Below are 21835 nucleotides of genomic sequence, written 5' to 3'. Positions count from 1 at the left end.
ATTTTAACTTGGGTTCTAACTTATATTCACTGTAATGGTTACTTTGATTGCTTTCAATTTTCATTCTAACAGTGCTGAAGGGGACCTTCATCTCCCTGAACATGAGGAGACTCTGTAGAGGTTTAAGTGTGGATTTGCTGGGTCAGAGTATCCACATCTTCAACTTTATTAGATATTGCCTAATTATCCTAAACACAACTACTTTCAAATAACACTGTTTGAATATTCCTATTACTTACATCTATCCAATCATTGGCCATGTAATGCTTTTTGTCAATATGATGATCATGAAATAGTTCATCATGGTTTTATTTGTATTTCCTTTACAACTAGTGATGTACATAGTCAATTATTCTAAAATCCCCAAAGCCATCCTTTCTTTACTGGTATGAACCATCTTCATCATATGCAAAATTTCTACAAATAGATCAGATTCAAGAATATTCTTGCCATTCTTAAAAATTCATACTTCATAGAATGAATTTCAGAAAAAGTGAAAATAAAAGGCAAAAAGGCCCATTTGGGAATTTTGGTTGCAATTACAGTGAATTTGTGAGTTAGGAATAACTGGTAACTTTGTTATCTCGACTCTCTTCAGTCTAGACTACATGATATTCTTCAATTTACTTCATTATTCTTCAGTTTTCTGGTTCTGAAAAATCTATGTTTATATTTAAGCATTAACACTCCCAGCCTTTGGAATTTAACTCCACAAGTCTTTGGATCGATTATTGTTGTCTTCTCATGCCTAAAACAGTTATAGTGTCTGGCAAATTGTAGTTACTCAATATTCACAAATGAATGAAAGCACATATATATCTGTAGTTTTCTTCTCTAAATTCCCTTTTGATTTCAATTTTGCAATCACTGACTTAAAAAAAATATAAACATTACACTTTTTCTACACCATGGAACAGTTTATATGCTTTTGAAATTACGTAGATTCAACCATAATACTACCTGGTGCTTTTATATGGGACGGTATGAATTTGGTTTTTCCATTTGTTTGTTTTTTGGAGTTAATTGTGATACTCTATTCTTTTATCTAAATGTAAACTGTATTCTCAGTGAATTCTCATTTTAATTGGTTTATTCTATTCATTCTCTCTGGAAACTTCCTAAAACTGGTTATAAGTGTTATATTTCTACTACTTGTGTCTATACTGATTACTCACCTAGAGTATAAAGACTCCACTTATGTTCTAAAATATTTAGGTTTCCCAATTCTGACCTATTGCTTCCAAGGGATGTTATACTTTGCCCACTTAGGCATCTTGTTTTAGCTTGAGTAGTAAGTTAATATATGTTGAGTACGTAGAACAATGCCTGGTGCATAGTAGGCACTCAATATATGTTAGCTATCATTTACGGAATATCTGCTATATTTGATGCATTATATAAAGTAGTTTACATGCAAATTTCTTACTTAATAGGCACCAATCTACAACAGACACTATTCCATTTAATACAGTTCTAAAATACAGTGTCTTTTATTATCCCTATTTTAAGAATTAAAGAAAACCCTGAGGTTTAGATAAGTCAAGCAAATTACTCAATCACACAATCCCACAGTAGTGGTAGAGCTATGATTTTCTAGCATCTAAGCTTTTCATCCTGGGAAGTGCTTAGTGTCCAGAGTGGGAAACTGGAATAAAATAAGGCTAACATGTATATAAGAACCAGATAATAAAGCACCTCATAGACAATTTTAAAGACTGTGGATGTTAGCTTAAGAACAACAGGAAGCCAGAAATGTTTTAAGTGGAGGCAGTGATGTGTGTATTCTTACACTTCAAAGATCAGTGGGAGCATGGTGGGAAATGAATTTAAGGAAACCAAAAGTTACAGAGGCAGACCTATTAGTAAGCTATAATAGTGATCCAGGTGAGATGGATCTTAGACTAGGGTGACATTAAAGATGGAGAAAAGAGAATAAATTCCAGAAATATTTATGATAGGGTCTATAGGACTTGGTGATTGACTGGATTTGGTGGTGAGAGTGACTCCCCAAGATGGATTCTCTGATGATGAGCAAGGTGTGCATGCTGCCTGAAGGTTTTCTTGCATTCCTTACATTCATAGGGTCTCTCTCCAGTATGAATTCTCTGATGTTGGGCAAGGGATCCACAGTAACTAAAAGCCTTTCCACAAACATTACATTCATAAGGTTTCTCTCCAGTATGCACTCTCTGATGTTGGGTAAGGGATGAGTCATTGCTAAAAGCCTTCCCACATTTAATACATTCATAGGGTTTCTCTCCAGTATGAACTCTTTGATGTTGGGCAAGGTAGGCAATCTGGCTGAATGCTTTCCTACATTCCTGACATTTATAAGGTTTTTCTCCAGTATGAATTCTTTGATGTTGAGCAAGGTGTGAATTCTGGCTGAAGGCTTTCCCACATTCCTTACATTCATAGGGTCTCTCTCCAGTATGTATTCTCTGATGTACTGTAAGGTATGCACGAAGGCTAAATGCTTTCCCACACACATTACATTCATAAGGTTTCTCACCAGTATGAACCCTCTGGTGTTGAGCAATGGATGATCTATTGCTAAATGCTTTCCCACATTCAATACATTCATAGGGTTTCTCTCCAGTATGAACTCTTTGATGTTGAGCAAGGTAGGCAAACTGGCTGAAGGCTTTCTTACACACCTTACATTCATAAGGTTTTTCTCCAGTATGAACTCTCAGATGTTGAACTAGGTGTGCATTCTGGCTAAATGCTTTCCTACATTCCTTACATTTATAGGGTTTCTCCCCAGTATGGATTCTCTGATGTTGAACAAGATTTGATCTCTGACTGAAGGCTTTCCCACATTCCACACATTGATAGGGTTTCTCTCCAGTATGAATTCTTTGATGAAGAATAAGGGATGAGCTCTGGCTGAAAACTTTTTCACAGTCATTGCATTTCAAAAGTTTCTTCTCTGTATAGGTACTCTTGGGTTTAATGGCCAATATATATTTTTTAAAGCTTTTTTTATGTGTGTCATGTTTACGTACTTTCACCTCTTTTGGAATTATCTGTTGTGTATGAAGCGGTTTCAAATGGAAACTTCCCCAAGACTTGTTATATTCTTGTTCTCTTTCATCAACAAGGGTTTCTTCATGATTGATTGTCTCTTCCTTGAAACATTTCCATTCTTCTCTCAAACTGGAGGACTCAAGGCCACAGCTTTTAAGTTTTTCTATTATCTTCTGAGTTGATTGTGCTTCATAAATGTTCTGCTTTGGAGTTAATTCTTCACTCTCACACATTGATTCCCAGCCTGAAAAAAAAAACAAAACGTCTCCTCTATTATGTACCAGAAGGTACATTTATGAAAGTACATACATAAAGTGAAGAATGTGAACTTAACAGCAAATAAAACCCACAAGAACATTGGCTTTTATAGTTCTGAAGTGTGTAAGAACAGAGCTGAAAATAGGTCATACAGAAACTTCAGAAGGAATGATTAGAATTGTAAGAAAATCAGTAAGGTAAATCTCAAGTAAAGAAGAAATTATGGAATAAAAACTTTCATGAAAGTGGGGATAGAGGAAACATACCTCAACATAAAGACCATATATGACAAACCCACAGCTAACATCATAGTCAACAGTGAAAAGCTGAAAGTTTTTTCTTTAAGATCAGGAACAAGACAAGGAGTTCCACTTTCACCACTTTTATTCAACATAGTATTGGAAGTTCTAGATATAGCAATCAAATTGGAAAGGAAGAAGTAAAACTGTCATTATTTGCAGATGACATGATACTATATAGAGAGAAACCTAAAGACTCTGCCAAAAAACTATTAGAACTTATAAAGGAGTTCAGTGAAGTAGCAGCATACAAAATTAATATTCAAAAATCAGTTGCATTTTTATACACCACTAACAAATTATCAGAAAGAGAAATTAAGAGAACAATCCCATTTATAATTGCATAAGAAAAAAAATACCTAGGAATAAATTTAAACAAGGAGGTAAAGGACCTATACTTGGAAAAGTATAAGAAATTGAAGAAGAAAACTGAAAAAGATACAAATAAAGGATATACTGTGCTCCTGGATAGAAAAGAATTAACATTGTTAAAATGTCCATATTATCCCAAATAATCTATAGACTCAATGCAATCCCTATCAAAATACCAATTGCATTTGTCACAGAACTAGAATAATCTTAAAATTCATATAGAACCATAAAATATCCCAAATAGCCAAAGAAATATTGAGAAAAAAAGAACAAAGTTGGAAGTACCACGCTATTTGATATCAAACTATATACAAGGCAATAGTAATCAAAACTGCATGGTATTGGTATAAAAACAGAAACATCGACAAATGAAACAGAATAGAACCCAGAAATAAACCCATGTCTATATGATCAATTGACCTATGACAAAGAAGACAAGAATATACAGTGGGGTAAAGAGAGTCTCTTCAATAAATGGTGTTGGAAAACTGGATGGATACGTGCAAAAAAATGAATCAAGACAACCTTCTTACACCATATCCAAAAATAAACTCAGAATGGATAAAAGACTTAACTATAAGACCTGAAATCACAAAACTCCTACTAGAAAACATAGGCAGTAAGCTCTTTAATATCACTCTTAGCAATATTTTTTTGTATGTCTCTTCAGGCAAGGGAAACATAAGAAAAAACAAACAAATAGGAAATCAAACAAAAATATTTTGCACAGTGAAGGAAACAAAACGAAAAGACAACCTACTGAATGGAAGAAGATATTCACCAATGATACATCTGATAAGGGGTTAATATCCAAAATATATAAGGAAGTCATACAACTTAACTCCCTCCAAAACAAACAATCCAATTTAACAATGGGCAGAGGACCTAAATACACATTTCTCCAAAGAGGACATACAGATGTCCAATACGCATATGAAAAGATGCTCAACATTACTGATCATCAGGGAAATGTAAATTAAAACTACAATGAGGTATCACCTCACACCTGTCAAAACAGCTATCATCAAAAAAATCAATAAATAACAAGTGTTGGCAATGATGTGGAGAAAAGGGAACCCTCACTCATTGTTTGTGGGATTGTAAATTGGTGAAGCCACTATGGAAAACAGTACAGAGATTCCTCTAAAAATTAAAAATATAATTACCATATAACCCAGCAATTCTGCTTCTGGGTATCTATTCGAAGAAACCCAAAACTATAATTCAAAAAGATATATATGAACTCCTATGTTCATTGCAGCACTATTTACTATAGCCAAGAAGCAACCTAAGTGTCCATCGATAGATGAATGAATAAAGAAGATGTGGTACACATACAATGAAATATTACTGAGCCATAAAAAAGAATGAAATCTTGCCTTTTCATACAACATGAATGGACCTAGAGGGTATTACACTAAGTGAAATACGTCTGACAGAGAAAGACAAATACCATATGATTTCACTTATATATGGAAACTAAAACACAAAATAAATGAACAAACAAAATAGAAATAAACTCATAGATACGGAGAACAAATTGGTGGTCGCCAGATGGGAGGGCGATTGGGGAAATGGGTGAAAAAGGTGAAAGGAATTAAACGTACAAATTGCCAGTTACAGAAACAGTCATATAGATGTAAAAAGCACAACATAGAAAATCAATAATTTTTTAATAGATATATATGGTGTCGGATTCTAGACTTATTTGGATGATCACTTTGTAACATATATAAATGTCTAATCACTATATTGTATGTTAACTGTCACTGAAAAATAATTTTTTTAAAAAAAGGAGAAATTACGGAGATGGTTGGATTCAGCCATAATTTTATGCATGTATGAATAATAAAGGTACTGAAATAACCTCCATTCTTATAGTTGCTTCCTTTAAGGACATTCATTGAACCTTGTGACAGGTACTTTTCTAGATGCTTTTGATATCATAGTAAAGAAAACAAAAAACCAGGGGCTGGCCCTGTGGCTCAGGCGGTTGGAGCTCCGTGCTCCTAACACCAAAGGCTGCAGTTCAATTCCCACATGGGCCAGTGGGCTCTCAACCACAAGGTTGCCTGTTGGACTCCTTGACTCCCGCAAGGGATGGTGGGCTCTGCCCCCTGCAACTAAGATTAAATACAGCACCTTGAGCTGAGCTGCCGCTGAGCTCTGGGATGGCTCAGTTGGTTGGAGCGCGTCCTTTCAACCACAGGGTTGCCAGTTCGACTCCTGCAAGGATGGTAGGCTGTGCCCCCTGCAACTAACAACAGCAACTGGACCTGGAGCTGAGCTGCGCTCTCCACAACTAAGATTGAAAGGACAACAACTTGACTTGGAAAAGTCCCGGAAGTACACACTGTTCCCCAATAAAGTCCTGTTCCCCAATAAAATCTAAAATTCCCCAATAAAAATCTAAAAAAAAAAAAGAAAACAAAGAACCTTACCTTCTTGGACCTATATTCTGGGGGAAGACAGAAAATAAGTGCTACTTAAGTAAATGTTATTGTATGTTAGAAGGTACTAAGTGCAACAGAAAAAGAACCAGGTAAGAGAGCAGGAGTGTTGGTGAAGTCAAAGACACTGTGTTTCCCCAAAAATAAGACCTAGCCGGATCATCAGCTCCAATGTGTCTTTTGGACCAAAAATTAATATGAGACCGGATATATGTAATATAACAATATAATACAGGGTGTTAATTTTTGCTCCAAAAGATGCATTAGAGCTGATGGTCTGGCTAGGTCTTACTTTCGGGGAAACATGGTAGTAATCATTAATAAGTTAATATTTAATTTAAGCAAAGATTTGAAGGACGTGAAGAGATTAAGTGACTTACATATTTGGAGAAAGTCATTCTGCACCAAAGAAAAACCTAAAAGTACACAGAAGCATATTCGGTATGGTTGAGGAATAGCAAGAAGGCCAGTGTAGTTAGAGAGGAGAGAGGAGGAGGAGAAGACAGGAGGTAATGGAAAACCAGATTAAGCATTACAGGCCTCCTAAGGAATCTGGCTTCTGAATGGGATGGAGAGCCACAAGTGTGAGTAGAGGAGTAATAACTAATTACTGATTAATGAAAATACTGGAAGTTGGGAGGCAAGGGGAGAAGCAAAGGGACCTAGTATTGTAGTAACCCGGGTGAGATGATGCTTCAGACCAGAGAAATATCAATGGAGGTATAGCAAGGTGGTCAGATTCTAGGTATATTTTGTAGGAAAAGCTAAGAGGACATCATGACAGATTGGATATGGAATGTAATAGAAAAAGATGAGACAAAGCATGTCCTCAAAGTTTGTGGTCTGAACAACAGAAGGATGGAATGGACATCAGCACTGATGGGAAAGGCAGGTTTAGGTAGTGAAGTATGGAAGATAGGGAATTCATTTTTGTACATAATAAATTTAAGGTGGATTTAGACTTTTGAAGTGGAAATATTGAGAAAGGCAGATGGACACACGAGACTGAGTTTAAGATAGAGGTCTGGACTAGAGATTTAAAATTGGGAGTTGCCAGCATTTAGATGGTATTTAAAGAGATTATACTACCAAGGAGCAAAGAGTGAACCCTAGAGAACTCCAACATTAATATATTTGAGAAAAAAAGATGCTCATGACAATAGGAAGAGAAATAACCTGGAAAATGACTGAAATCTTAAACACAAGCATTACAGGCATCTCCACTCTGTTACAGAACTTGCCTTCATTCTTGTGGCCATTTATTAGTTTTTCTAAACAATATCAAGCTTCTTGAAGTCACAGGGACCCACACTATGCTTAATGATTAAGTTAATAAAATGCCTATTATCAATAATCTTCATCTATGTCATTAAACATTCATTCATGAAAATGGTTCAAATGTCAGCAATTGATTAATCATTCTCTAACTAAAAGTACATAATACTTAAGGGATTAAGTGAAGTTAAAACATTCTGAGGTTCTTGTATTTTTAATGGAGGAAAATAAAGGCTTAACTTTAGATTTTGTTAAGGTGATTATAGATGTTAAATTTGCTAAGGTAGCCCTTTGGCTCAGAGTTGGCCCTGAGGAGGGCAGTGTTGTCTGGGCAGCATGGCAGAGACCTCTACCCAGGACAGCTCCCCCTCCCCAGGCCGCTACCCTCTTGCCCAAATCCCCTCACTTTGCAGGCCTCTCAGATCTGTTATCATGGGCTGAGGTGAGAGCAGGCCCAGGAAAGGTGATTACCATTGAGGAGCCACATTCCTGATCAAGTACTGACAACAACTGACTCTTAGAAACTTCTGCACCAGCTGAATGGCCTGTTGGAATAGGAGTTGAAATGTCAGCCAAAGGTCTGCAGCTTAAGACTAATTGAATCTGCACATGATAACAGCCTCGGGATGACCACAAGACTAAGGGACTTTGAAGTAAAAGATCTTAGTCTAACTCAGTTCTTGGACATTTTCCCTAGCTGTGAATTTACTGCAGATTCCTGTCCAAAATGAAGGTACAACCCAAGCACCTGGAGTGTGTTGGACTGAGTTTCTACTTGGCTGTTAAATCAACAGAAGAGGAAAAGAATGTCCCATTGGCAACTGACTTGATCCAAATAAGCCAGTACAGGTTCAGTTTCAGACTTGATGGGAATGGAAAAGATTGTACTGGAAAACGTGTGTTGGAAAGTCAAAGCTACTACTGCCTTTCAATTTCTGCAACTCTGTTATTCACTCATTCGAGAAAACTTGCCATTTAAAAAGAGGAATAGCCTTAATTTCTAAAGACTAGAAGCTCAACTTACAGGGCATGCTACTGCAGGATCATATTTTCTAAAGCAAAGCCTTCAGTATTGGCACTGTCTATCATTACATTGGAGAACTAAGCACAGACGCATGCAGAGTTAACAGAAGGAGTAGAACGTTTTCAGAACCATTCCAAGATAAATGGTAGAGATTTGACCTTCTCTACCATTTCTCAAGTGTTTAACTTGAGAATATTCATCAAACAAGTGTGACAAACCAGATGTTCAGAAGTTGAAATGGATTGTTTCTGGGTGAACTGAACAGCAACTGAAGCAGTAACTACAGAATAACCCACCTTCCAACAATTCCTGAAATGGTCCCTTAGTTGGATTATTATAGCAACAAAAACTCTTCTCTGAAGCCTTTCTCCACAATCCTGAACTATGGATTCCATAATGTTATCGCAGATTTAAGCTGTGAAGCCTCAAAACATCAAAACTAGATTAACACTAATGTTCTCAGATTTGGGAAAACTGCCTAATTAACATTACGCTGTAGTGAAATAATGCTTAAATTTGAATTCATCTATGAGGTATACAAACAAATCCAAGAGCTAATAATAAGACTGGGAAGGTAAACTGTGACCCTTTATTTCTAACATTGGTTCAGCTTTCTACATTGGGTCAATGTATTTAGGGGGTATTAAAAATGCTAATCTACTTAATTTAAATTTAAATTTTAAATTATGAGATTTACATCAAAACCAACATTTCACAAATGCACTTTTAAGACATAACAAGGGTCACTATTCTAGGCAGTGAAAATGGTTTCTTGGCACCCGTAACACAAGTAATAGATAATCCAGAGATGTGAACTTTATTGCTACATCGGGATTACATTTAAATTTGAGGGCATTTTACATAAAGCAAGACTACACACCTAATCATTTTGGCATATTAAATTATCTTTAATATTTTTTCTAGAAAACAGGTGATGTTTGTATCCATGATAAAAAAAAAAAATTTATACAAAATCTACTGCCTCGATCTAATCCCATCAAGAAAAGTAGTGGTTATTGTATTAGTAACTCAAAATAAATTAACATCACTCTGAAAACTTAACACTCCAGTTTTTACTAAGGATTGTTTTTATAAAACTGCCATTGCTTCTAATTTAGAATTTTGTTTAAAATGAAGAGAATATACTTTCACTACCTGCCCCTACTGTGCCAACAGAAAGTCTTAAGAATAGTAAATAAGCATCTTCATAATCATGAGGTTACTGAGGTAGTGTTCAGAATTTTCTATCAACTCAGTGAATATAAGGAGATCTACAGTGTTAAAAGTTTTGTAAACAGTTACTCGAAGCAATATGTATGTAGCCTGAGTCCACCCAGGATGGCTGTAACCAATTTTGACATCATGTTATAGGTAAATATGCACTAGAAAATAAACCTTAGAACCACAGTATATCTTACACTGTTGCAAACCATGATTTGTAGATAACTTTTCAGCTTTCCCAAAGGCTGATATATTTCAGTATTTTGATTACATCAGTGTTAATTTTGAGTTGGCAGAAATAACCTAAACAGCTACCATTTTGGTACTAAGGGATATACATTTCAATAGTTATTAAAATGCAAAAAAAATTTCCAAGGTAACAGAAACACACTATATAACTTTCAAATAAGCTTGTGGAGAAGAAACAAAAAAAAAACGGAAAAAGCAGAATTTATGAAGGAACATAAGATGGTGGAAATATATCTAACTCTATTAGTATTGCCAGAAAAATGTAACTGATCACCATCATTGGGCTAAAAGATAGAGATTATCAATCTGGACTAAAAAAATTTTAGGGGCAGCCGGTTAACTCAGTTGGTTAGAGCTCCGTGCTCTTAGCAATAAGGTTGCCGGTTTGATCCCCACATGGGCCACTGTGAGCTGTGCCCTCCACAACTAGATTGAAACTACTACTTGACTTGGAGCTGATGGGTTCTGGAAAAACACACTTAAAAAAAAATTTTTTTTAGCTATATACTGTTTACAAGAGAAACTGTATATAGAATAGAGGGTAAGAGTAAAGGAGTGGAAAAAACTACACTAATTAAATATCAACAAAAGATGACTAAAATAGCTACATAAATATAGTTAAGGGAAGAATCATCACTAGATTTAAAGAGGGTACAGTAATATAACGAACAATTCACCAGAAAGATAAAGTAATTCCAAAACCATAAGACCTAATAAAATACTTTCAAAATATAAAGAACTAGTTGTCAGAATAAAAAAAAAATTTTATGTATTCACTATGAGGGTAGAAGTTTTTAACATAGGTCTCCCCATAATTGATTGCTCAAAGATATTGTTTTAAAATCAGTAAGGACACGAGATTTGACCAGAAAAATTAATGAGCTTAATCCAATGAACATATATCAAATGCTGTACTCAACACTCAGAAAATAGACATTATTTTTCAAGGAAACACAAAATATTTACCAAAATCCCTAGGACATAAAGCAAGTTTCAAAAAATTTCAATGAATGAATGTTAAACAGAACACATTCTCTAACTACAATGCAATTAAACCAAACAAAAATCTTAAATTTGGAATTTAAGAAGAAGAAATCAATGAAAATTAGAAAATGCTTAGATATACATGGTAACAAAAATACTACATATGAAAACATGTGGGATATATTGCTAATAAAGCCTTAAATACTTATAATAAAAAAGAAAAAAACCTCAAAAACAGTGAATTACCAACTTAAAAGTTAAAAAAAGAGAACAGGATAAATAAATGTAGGAGGAATAAAATAATAAAGAGGAGAAATACATGAAATTCTAAGAAAGATAAATTAGAAAGGATTAGGAAAGTCAAAAATGTCTGAAAACACTAAAAAACTGATAACCCCTTGAAAAGATTTGTTCCTCCCTTTTTGGAAGGAAAAAGAGGCCATAATTACATATGCTACCAACTTTAGAAAATAATGGATAACTTTATCTAATAAATTTGAAAATTTACATGAAAAGTATACATTCTTGGGAAAAAATACCATAACTCCGTGACTATAACAGAAATAGAAAACACAGAATCTTAGAACATAACAGAAATTGAATTATCAAATTAAATTCTTTTCACACACATGCACAAAAACCTCAGGCCAAGGTGAATAAAGTTCTACCAAACATTTAAAAAACAAATAATTTTGATTTATACAAATTCTTCTAAGGAAGAAAAAGAGGAATACTCACAGATTTTATGAGACTAGAACAATCTTGATTCTAAAATATGACAAGAAGTGTATATGACGGGAAAATTGAAGGACAACCTCACTGATAAACACAGATGAGAAAAAGAAAATATTGCCGAATAGCAACTAGCCATGTAAAGATGGGTTTGTCTCAGGAATACAAGATTGCTTTAACATTTAAAAATGTAATCTGTAATTCACCACATTAACACATGAAAAACTAAAAACCATCTAATCATCTATAGATACAGAAAAACATTTCTTAAAACTCAAAAGCTTTCCATAATCAAAACTCTAGTAAACAGAAATGAAAGGGTACCTACCAAAAACCTTTAAACATCAGAATTATTAATAACAAAATATTAAAGCACTCTGATTGATATCAGAAGTAGACAAGAATGCCTGCTATCACTACTTCAGTTCATACCATACTGGAAATTGAAGACAGGGCCACAGAAAAAAGAAATTAAGGGAATAAGAATTTGAAATGAAGAAACTGCCATTGTTCACAAATATGCCTGCTCACAGAAAAAAAATCCAAAGAAATTTAAAAATTATCATCATTAGCAAGAGAGTTTAGCAACACTGCTGGATATAAAGTCAATATATAAAACTCAATTTCATTTCTAAATACGAGCAACAAATAGAAAATAGAGATAATATTTAACAGAGCAACAAAACTAAGAAGACTAGGAATTAATCTAATAGAAGATGTGCATGGCCTTCAAAGAGAAAATTATATAACATATTGAAGGAAATTTAATGGAGAGATAAACCATATTTACAAATGAAAAATTTCCAAAGGTGATATATAAAACAAATAAATGAATCAAAAGCCAATAGCTTTTTGTTGTTTTCTGGTAGAAATTGATACGATGACCCTAAACTTTATTTCGATGGCCAAAGAGCAAATAAGATTCTAAAGAATATAAACAAAGTGTAGGGACCTACCCTAAAAGACAACCTTAGAATAAAGTATTTTATATAAGACAAGGTTGGTACTGGCATAAGAAAGCAGAGATCAATGGAATGGAATAGAGCTCAAAATCAAACCTATAAATATATTATAACCTGATATATTAAGAGGTACTATTCAGACCAATAAGCAGAGAGAGCTCATTTATTCAATAAATCTCTGGGACATTTGGTTTTCCATAAGGCACTAAAATTAAATTCTTACTTCAATCTCAAAAATCAAGTTCAAGTGTATTATGGCCCTAAATATAAAATGAAAATATTTAGAAGACAATTTGAGTTTATCTACATGACTTTGGATTATAGAAATGTTTCTTAAAACAAAATATCAAAAATATAAGCTACAAATACAAAACAACCTTCCCCAAAATGGGCAAAAGATTTGAACAGGCACCTCACAAAAGAGGAGATCCGAATGACCATTATAAATATGAAAAGATGCTCAATTTCTTTAGTAATCAAGGGAATTCAGATTACAAGTATAGGAGATAATATTTCATACCTGGCAGGTTAGCAAAAATTTTGTAAATTTGGCAATTGCAAGTGTGTGCAGCAATAAGCATTACACACAGCTGTTAGAAATGTAAATTAGTACAAGCACTTTGGAAAGTAAAATAGCATTATCTAGTATATTCTTGGCTGTATTTTCTAAACGAACTCCAGCAAATGTGCACCAGTAGTCACATATAATAAAGTTCATACCAGTAACATATAGTAGCATAAAACTGAAACAACTCAAACAACCCTCAATGGATAAAGTGTGGTTTACATAGTGGAATATGTTACATTTCAGCAAGAAAAAATATTTCTATGAACTGTAGCTAGTAAAATCAACATGGGTGAATCTCAAGAATGTAATTTTGAGTAAAAAAAAATTCAGAATTACATACACAATATATTCCCATGTATAAAAAGTTGAAAATATGGATATATGGTACAACCATAAAGAAAAGAGAAGCAAAATTGTAGGATAATGGTTACCCCAGTGAGGGGTGGATATGAGCCATGGGTAGGAAATGGTATATCATTAGGATAAAATGGCATTGACAATTTTCTGTTTCTTACACTAAGAAGTAGATTCATGGGCTTTTGTTCTATTATTATTTAAACTACACATGTATGCTAATATATATTTATGTGTGTGATTTATTTAATAATAATTAACAAACGAAATTTAACCATACATATTTGACACTATGACTCTACATCAAATTTTTTTCCTCATAAAATTAAACCATGACGTACAATAGTGGGGAGAGGTTGTGGGGGGGTGAGTTAGGGAGTGGTGTTGACAGAGATGATTATAATGACCCTGATTTTCTTCTGACCTTCAGTCCTCCATTTCAGCTTAATGCTTTCTATGTCTGTATGAAAATCCTTCCTTATCTTATACTAAGACAAACTCTTAGTATCTTCTCCCTCAAACGTTTTCTAGCTTCTGATCTGTGTTTTTATTAAAGACCATCATCTTCCCAGTTACCCAGTCTCTGAGCTTCCCATTTATGTCAGCTTTCTCTTCATATATTCCATTTATAGCTATATCATAACTCTGCTACTAGCCTATTGTTTATTTATGTAAATGTGTAACACCCTAGCATCTTGCAAGTACCTTGTTTAAAGTACAATTTCAATAAGTGTTGATTAAAGGAATGAATGGAGAAAAGTTAAGAGAAAAATAAGGCATTTGAAGGTATACTACTGCTAACAACAGCAACTAACAGCTATTGAATTTATAAGGAGATAGGAACTGTTCAAAGCGCTTAAAAAGTATTATCCGATTTTACAGGTGACAAAACAAAAGCACAGACAGGTTAAGTAACTTGCTCCAAATTTCACTGCATGTAAGATGTCAGGATTTGAATCTGGTATCTGTCTGTCAGCTCAATACCAGCTGTCTGTTGAGCTCAAAAGTTTGTCAGATTAGGAAAAGACTTTTACACAGCCTGGAAGAGGCTTATGAAACTGGGAAGCAATGGGACACAGAGAATACATGAGTTATCAGAAAGAAGGGGGTTAAAGTGTTAAAGGTGAGATAGTTACAAATAATAAATTTGGGAGAACAATCTAAAAGGTCCCAAGTTTCTACTAAGACCTAGAACATTGGAGAACATGCCAATAAAGAAAAGTAAAGAGGCGATGCCTGAGTCCAGCTGTCACCTGCAAAGGTTTCTGCCTACTTACTCATATTTCTTCTTCACCCACCTGAGCACAAGTCTTTTGCCAGCTCTCTCTTCACCATCCAGGGCTCTTTCCCTTGTTCCAACAATAATATCACACTTGGCTTAGAAAAGCAAAGTCCTGCATGTATGAAAAGAAACAGAATTTGGTCATGCTGTGGATATCCCAGAACTCAATCCAATCCTTTGATCATCAGGGAAGAGGGAAATTAACAGTTAGTGAGAGAAAAATGTGCCAAGGACATGTATTCCAAGGATAGGGAAGCTGAAGCTTCTGACATAGATTAATAATAGACCTGTCTACTGCCAACTCTACAAATATTAAAATCTAGAATAGATTTGGTATAGACAGCAGACATTCAGCCAAGCATTGCGGATGCTATCCAAACATTTTAAATGGTGGTAGCAAAGAGCCTCCTATGAACAGAAGCTCAATTCTGCAATATATTCTTACCCAGTGATACCAAGATCCTGTAGTTCTCCAACATTACATTACTGTACAGATGCCTTTGAGAAGAATTTAGACAATCCCACTCCTCTTGGGAGAAGTCTACAGCCACATCTCTGAAGGTCACTAACTCCTGAAATGAAATAAATGAAGTAACTTCATGTCTTATCATACTCACCGCATTCATTCTGCCCCAGGCACACTGGGCCCTCCCGGATATTACATCCTCAAATTTGTCAAGCATGTTCTCCCTCAGGGCTTTTGTACTTCTCAGATCATCCTGTATAAAAATAGCAGCGCTCCTGCCCCAGTTTCCCATTCCCCTAACCCTGTGTTATTTTTCTCTATGGCACTTAATTATTTTGTTATTTATCGTCTGCCCACCACCACCTCCACTAAAATGTATATTCCATGAGGGCAAAATATATTTTTGTTTTGGTCACTGCTCTATTCCCAGTTATAGAACAGTATCTGGCACACAGAGGTATTCAAATATTCACTGAATAAACTGAATTAATAAATGAATGGTTTGAAAAGTTCAGGAAGTTATAAGAGGATTAAAAATGAGACCCGAAAGCGCTTGCTATCTCTCTGAGAAATGTGCTAGACCAAGCAGAGCAAATCATCAATTCCATTAAAATTCAAATACTTTAATCCAGAGTACTTTACATTTTATGTAAAGAAATGGGTGTTCCACTCATAATACTACTTCTGCCTAAGTGAGCTGGGCAAAGTTCTTAAAAACTTGGGAGCCATGCAGTGAGTCTCTTGGATTCCAGGTTTCTATAATGTGACCATTTGCTGATGAAACTAACATACTGTGTGTGTGTGTGTGTGTGTGTGTATGTGTGTGTGTGTAAAATTTGTTTTTTTTTTACAAAATTAGAAGAGGTAAAGGCGAGCCGGCCCGGTGGCTCAGGCGGTTAGAGCTCCGTGCTCCTAACTTCGAAGGCTGCCGTGTTCGATTCCCACATGGGCCAGTGGGCTCTCAACCATAAAGTTGCCAGTTCAATTGCTCCAGTCCCCCAAGGGATGGTGGGCAGCGCCCTCTGCAACTAAAATTGAACACGACACCTTGAGCTGAGCTGCCTCCCGGATGGCTCAGTTGGTTGGAGCGCATGCTCTCAACCACAAGGTTGCCGGTTCGACTCCTGCAAGGGATGGTGGGCTGTGCCCCCTGCAACTAGTAACGGCAACTGGACCTGAAGCTGAGCTGCACCCTCCACAACTAAGACTGAAAGGACAACAACTTGACTTGGAAAAAAAAGTCCTAGAAGTACACACTGTTCCCCAATAAAGTCCTGTTCCCCTTCCCCCCCCCCAAAAAAAATAAATAAATAAATAAAATAAAATAAAAGAGGTAAAGGCAAGAACAGACTTCATTATGGGTCATTTGATACAATTTATTGAATGAATGAATGTTTGGGCAGAGACTAGACTGAAGAAGTTGGTCTGTATATGGGGGAACAGCCTTCCAGGAGGAGGAAACAGCAGCGTAAGGCCATGAGTTAAGAATGAATTTAACTCACTAAAAAGAAGCTAGTGTGGCTGGAACTGATGAGGTTACAGACAGGGTGGAAAAAAGTAGGTGAGGTAAGAGGGATAGTCAAGGACCAGATTATACAGGGCCTTACAGGCCAAGGCAAGGACTTCAGCATTTACACTGAATGGGTGGCCATTGAAGGATTTTAAGAAGGAATATAATTGGTTACCCACAAAAAGTTTCAGCAGAAGGAAAATTAATGTCTGCTGTTTTAAAAAGCAGGAAAATATTTCAGGTACAACTCACCCGGTACATGGCTTTAAGAAGCCCAACAGCCATTTTTTCCTCCTCTTGGCTCTTCTTTTGGGAAATGGCAGTGTCCTTAGATGACCGAGATGGGGAAGAGAACATGAGAAACTAGGCTTTCCTGGCAGCATCCAGAATCACCAGCCTAAAAGTTTGCAGCTTCTCTTTCCTCCTGTTAAGAGAGGAGCATCCTCTCCAATGAAGAGAAAGCATAATGGAGACCTGGGAATTTGTTTGCATACAATTTAATCCATGCCTAAATCACTTCCTAATTTATTATTCTAACAATAGATTTTTCTAGATTTTACAAACAAAAACTCCGAGTAAAGTAATCATATATATAAAGACACAACTGAAGACAGAAAAGGGGCCACAAGTTAAACCTGACAAGCTCAGGAAACTGAAAATAACCACATAAGATGGTGTGAACATAAAAAAAAAAAAAAAAACATAACTAAGGTGGGCCATGGTGGGAAGTCACATCTTTAGCCTGAAACTACCTTCATAAAGTCAATTTTCACCTTAAGTGAGCCTGTCTACTGTCTTTTTGCACCTAAAATGACATCCTTGGAATGTCAGTAATCCCTTTTTCCAGACCAGAGCAGGAAACTACAGAATCCCTCATTATTACCCTGTTTCCCCGAAAATAAGACCTTGCCAAACCATCAGCTCTAATGCATCTTTTGGAGCGAAAATTAATATAAGACCCAGTCTTAAAGAATGGGTCTTATATTAACTTTGCTCCAAGAGACACATTAGAGCTGATGGTCTGGCTAGGTCTTATTTTCGAGGAAATACGGTATTCTTGTCCCCTGATTAACATCTGTATGTGCTGTAAAAAGTGAACTTTAAATACCCTCCACCACCTATGTAAAAGAAGTACCTGCCTCTCCAATTTACTTTTATCCAATCCCACACCACCCCGTTTTGCTTTCTCCCACCCCCTTAATCTACCACCAGTGGATTTCATATAACCCTCCACCTTTGATTCTAATGTATAAAATAAGTTGCAAAACGGCCATTTTCCAGAGCATTTTCTCAATCTGTTGAGCCTTTGCTTCCCCACAATTGTCGTCAGTTTGGCTCAAATAAATTCTTAAAAGCTTTCTCTTAAGCTGGATGTTTTTCGTGGATACAACTAATAAATGACAGCATCGAGATCAAATAAAGGTCTTCCTGACTACAGTGCTTCTATCCAGTAGATCAGTGATGGCACGCATTCTCACTCAATACTCCCACATACTCACAATTCTTAAAAACTACAGCATCAATCACCGTTTTACACACATCACAGTCAGTGGCCGTGGGTATGGTCACAGCCTCACACAGCCACCCTCTCTCACACCCCAAGGCTCAAATACTATGGTATTACAGACGACGATCCCACTCACACTCCCCAATCACAAAGAGGCCCAGGGTAGGGGAACAAGGAGACAGAAAATACCCTCCCTCCCACCCCTACTCACAGTCTCACACTCTACGGCACCAACCACTGATTTACTCGCACGCACAGTCACACAGATACGATGTGTACAGGTGACAGTCTCACACAGTACCGTATCAATCACCGTCTCACACGTAGTCACACAGAGGGCCCGGGAACCAGCGTCCGGGTGACCCATAGGACATTTCAGCCCTCTCCCTACCTGCAGAACCGAACTGCCGGAAGATCCCGTCCCCGCCCCGAAGGCTCGGGCAATTTCTATTCGGGCCCACCTACTGTCCTTAGCATCTGATGGAACCCAGCCCCGCGGGCCCGGAAAGAAGCGACACGGCCTCCGGAGGACACAAAGGGGCCGCTCGCCCAGTGCTCGCGGGGTCCACTGGGAAATGTAGTCCAGACCAGAAAAAGAAAAAACCCCGCGGTGCTGCAGTCTAACTGTACCCGCGGCTGGGGGTTGGAAATACCGCCCCCTCTGCCCCAGGTCGTCCCGTCAGCCTCTCCTTGACCTTCCAGAATGATGCCAGAAGTCCCAATTCCTCTCAACCCCGAGCCTGGGACCCCCAGGGACTGAACCAAGTATCACACTAGACGGTATGGAATTGAAGGGCGCAAGCACAAGTGCTTGGGTCCACATCCATAGCAACAGGGCTGAAGAATTTCGAGCAGCTAGTTAGTCGCAGGGGGCGGGGTCTGTGTGCGGGCTGGAGCTAGTGCGCGCGCGTCTACACCAAGTGGGTGAAGGGCTAGTTCCTAGAATTGCTTAATGGTACCCAAAAAAAGTGGGTGGGTGGGGAGAGTAGGGATCAGAGTGAGCAGATGTTTTACACTTTCTTGCAGTCCCGCCTCCCTCTAGGGCGTTCCCGCTCCTAGAAAGGGTTACCTCTCAGACGGGAGTGACCAGGTCTGGGTAGAGAGCGTCCCGTTTGTATGTGGTTCTTGTGTTTCGATTTGCTAATGGTGGGTGTGAATGTGTTCCCTCTTCCCGAAATAGCTCTTCTGTCAGGTATCTTCAAAGTTCCCTTGCTTCCTACATTCAGATACAAATGTCACATCTCCAAAGAGGCTTTCCCTGATCACACCTCTCCCCTGGCACTCCACGGTTCCTTAATGTGACTGAATCTATAATCCCTTGGAACAATAGTGTTTATATTTTAACTTTTTAAATTTGTTTATTGTCTCCCCACAAATTTCTGTCACCAGACTGCGATTTTCTGAGTTGGTGCATGACACTTTCATTCTGTCATTGTGTGAGTGTGTGTATTTCTATGAGGTTAACTATATGTAAAACTCTGTTGGGGTGGGCATGCTGCATTTCTGTGACCGTTTGTGATTGTGTGTGTGACATTTGTGATGTTACCTCTGAGAATGTGCTATAATAGAAAGGGACACAGTGGTGGAGAGTGTAGTAGGAGAGTGATATGATAGCGTTTGTGACAGACCATGAGTATTAGACTAATGGACGTGGGTTTGTGTGTGGAATTGTTCCCTGTGGTATCTGATTAGAAACTACCTACTGTGTGCTAGATGCTCTTTGAGATGCTGGGATAGATAAAGAGAAAATAATCTTTAAAAATTTGCAAACAGAATATTAGTAAGCGGAAGTGCAATCTCAAGAAGCTTAATATATATGTAATTGGATAACAAACAGATATCTGGATTCACACAGGGAATGAAGAGCACGAGGGATTGTAACTACAGGATAAATATGTAAGACTTTTATTATTTAAATCTCCCCAAAAGATAAATTACTGTTTAAACAAAAATAAAAACAATGTAGTCAGGGGATACATATATATGTGTGTGTGTGTATATATATATATATATATATATATATATATATATATATATATACAAATTGTATGACAACAACAGCACAAAGGCCAAAAGAAGAAGAGTAAATGGAAATAAACTATTATAATGTTCCCATATTTTATGTGAAGTAATATATCATTTGAACACTGTGATTAGTGAAATATGTAAACTCTAAGCTCTAAAGCAACCACTAAACTAACAAAGTGTTATAGTTAATAATCCAATGAGGGAGATAAAATGGAATCATAAAAATACTCAATTGGAATGAAATTGAAAAGAAGAAAAGGGAACAAATAATGGATGGGAAACAAATCGCAGGATGGAAGGTTTATATCAATAATCAGATTAAATGTAAGTGATCCGAATATCTCAATTAAGAGACATTGAGTATCAAATTGGATAAAAAAGCACGACTCAACCTTATGTTGCCTAGAAGAAATTCATCTTAAATATAACTATACCAATAGGTTAAAAATAGAAGGATGGAAAAAGATACACCATGCTAATGCTGTGTAAAGAAAGCTCAAATGACCTTGGATTTGGCAATGGATTCTTAAATATGACACCAAAAGCATAAGCAACCACATAAAAATTAATGAACTTCATATAAATTAAAAACTTTTGTTCATCAAATAACATTATGAAGAAAGTGAAAAAAACCTACAGAATGAGTGAAAATACTTAAAATCATATCTTAAATAAGGGTTTAATAGCCAATACATATATAAAGAACTCCTGAAACAACAAAAAAGACAACACAATTGAAAAATGAGAAAAGGACCCAAATATATATATCTTCATAGAAGATAGGCAAATGGCTAATAAACACATAAGAAAATGCTCAACATCATTAGTAATTAGGGAAATGCAAATAAAACTGTAAGTAACCTCTTTAAACCTATTGGATGGGAATTATAAAAAAACTGAAAATAAGTATTGTGAAAATGTGCAGTACTTGGAACTCTAGTACAATAAAGGTGAGAATATGAAATGGTGCAGCTGCTATGGAAAACAATTTGCAATTCCTCAAAAAGCTTAGCATGGAATTACCATATGTCCCAGCAATTACACTCCTAGGTATATAGCCAAAGGAACTGAAAACAGGGACTTGAACAGATACTTGTATTCCAATGTTTGCTGCAGTATTATTGAAAATAGCCAAAAAGTGGAAACAATCCAAGTGGCCATCAACAGATGAATGGATAAAACAAAATGTGATATATACTTGTACAAGCAGCACCAGGAGTGACAGAAACAGCTGCTCATAGCTTTTAAGCGTCACTCCTTCCGT

The 21835-nt window shown here is 36.4% G+C and overlaps 1 protein-coding gene and 1 pseudogene across 3 annotated transcripts; one reads left to right on the top strand and one right to left on the bottom strand.

Moving 5' to 3' along the window:
- Nucleotides 1-235: 235 nt before the first annotated feature.
- On the bottom strand, nt 236-19119 carry ZNF570 (zinc finger protein 570). 3 transcript variants are annotated; one of them, XM_033128455.1, is made up of 5 exons: nt 18935-19119; nt 17289-17363; nt 15506-15632; nt 15077-15172; nt 236-3274 (listed from the first exon to the last, which is right to left on the bottom strand). In XM_033128455.1, exons 2-5 carry the CDS (start codon nt 17319-17321, stop codon nt 1962-1964), a joined length of 1569 nt encoding a protein of 522 aa, XP_032984346.1. In that variant the 5' UTR covers nt 17322-17363; nt 18935-19119; the 3' UTR covers nt 236-1961. The 3 variants fall into 3 exon arrangements, with proteins under 3 accessions (XP_032984346.1, XP_032984345.1, XP_032984344.1); XM_033128454.1 differs by having other exon boundaries at nt 17289-17460; nt 18935-19057; XM_033128453.1 differs by having other exon boundaries at nt 17289-17479; nt 18935-19041.
- LOC117034709 (cyclin-G1-like) lies at nt 7187-9034 on the top strand (annotated as a pseudogene).
- Nucleotides 19120-21835: the final 2716 nt, after the last annotated feature.

This window comes from Rhinolophus ferrumequinum, chromosome 15, assembly GCF_004115265.2.
Source record: "Rhinolophus ferrumequinum isolate MPI-CBG mRhiFer1 chromosome 15, mRhiFer1_v1.p, whole genome shotgun sequence".
NCBI lineage: Eukaryota > Metazoa > Chordata > Mammalia > Chiroptera > Rhinolophidae > Rhinolophus > Rhinolophus ferrumequinum.
The sequence above is the reverse complement of the archived record's forward strand: the minus strand, read 5'-3'. Positions and strand labels throughout refer to the sequence as shown.

What these genes read in the sequence shown, in the direction of transcription:
- ZNF570 (XM_033128454.1), bottom strand. Translation starts at nt 17,393, where the DNA reads ATGTTCTCTTCCCCATCTCGGTCATCTAAGGACACTGCCATTTCCCAA. An exon ending in TTCTTAAAGCCATGTACCGG is followed by an intron (nt 15,633 to 17,288) that starts GTGAGTTGTACC and finishes ATTTCATTTCAG; the next exon opens with GAGTTAGTGACCTTCAGAGA. An exon ending in GGCAAAAGACTTGTGCTCAG is followed by an intron (nt 3,275 to 15,076) that starts GTGGGTGAAGAA and finishes TTTTTTTTTCAG; the next exon opens with GCTGGGAATCAATGTGTGAG.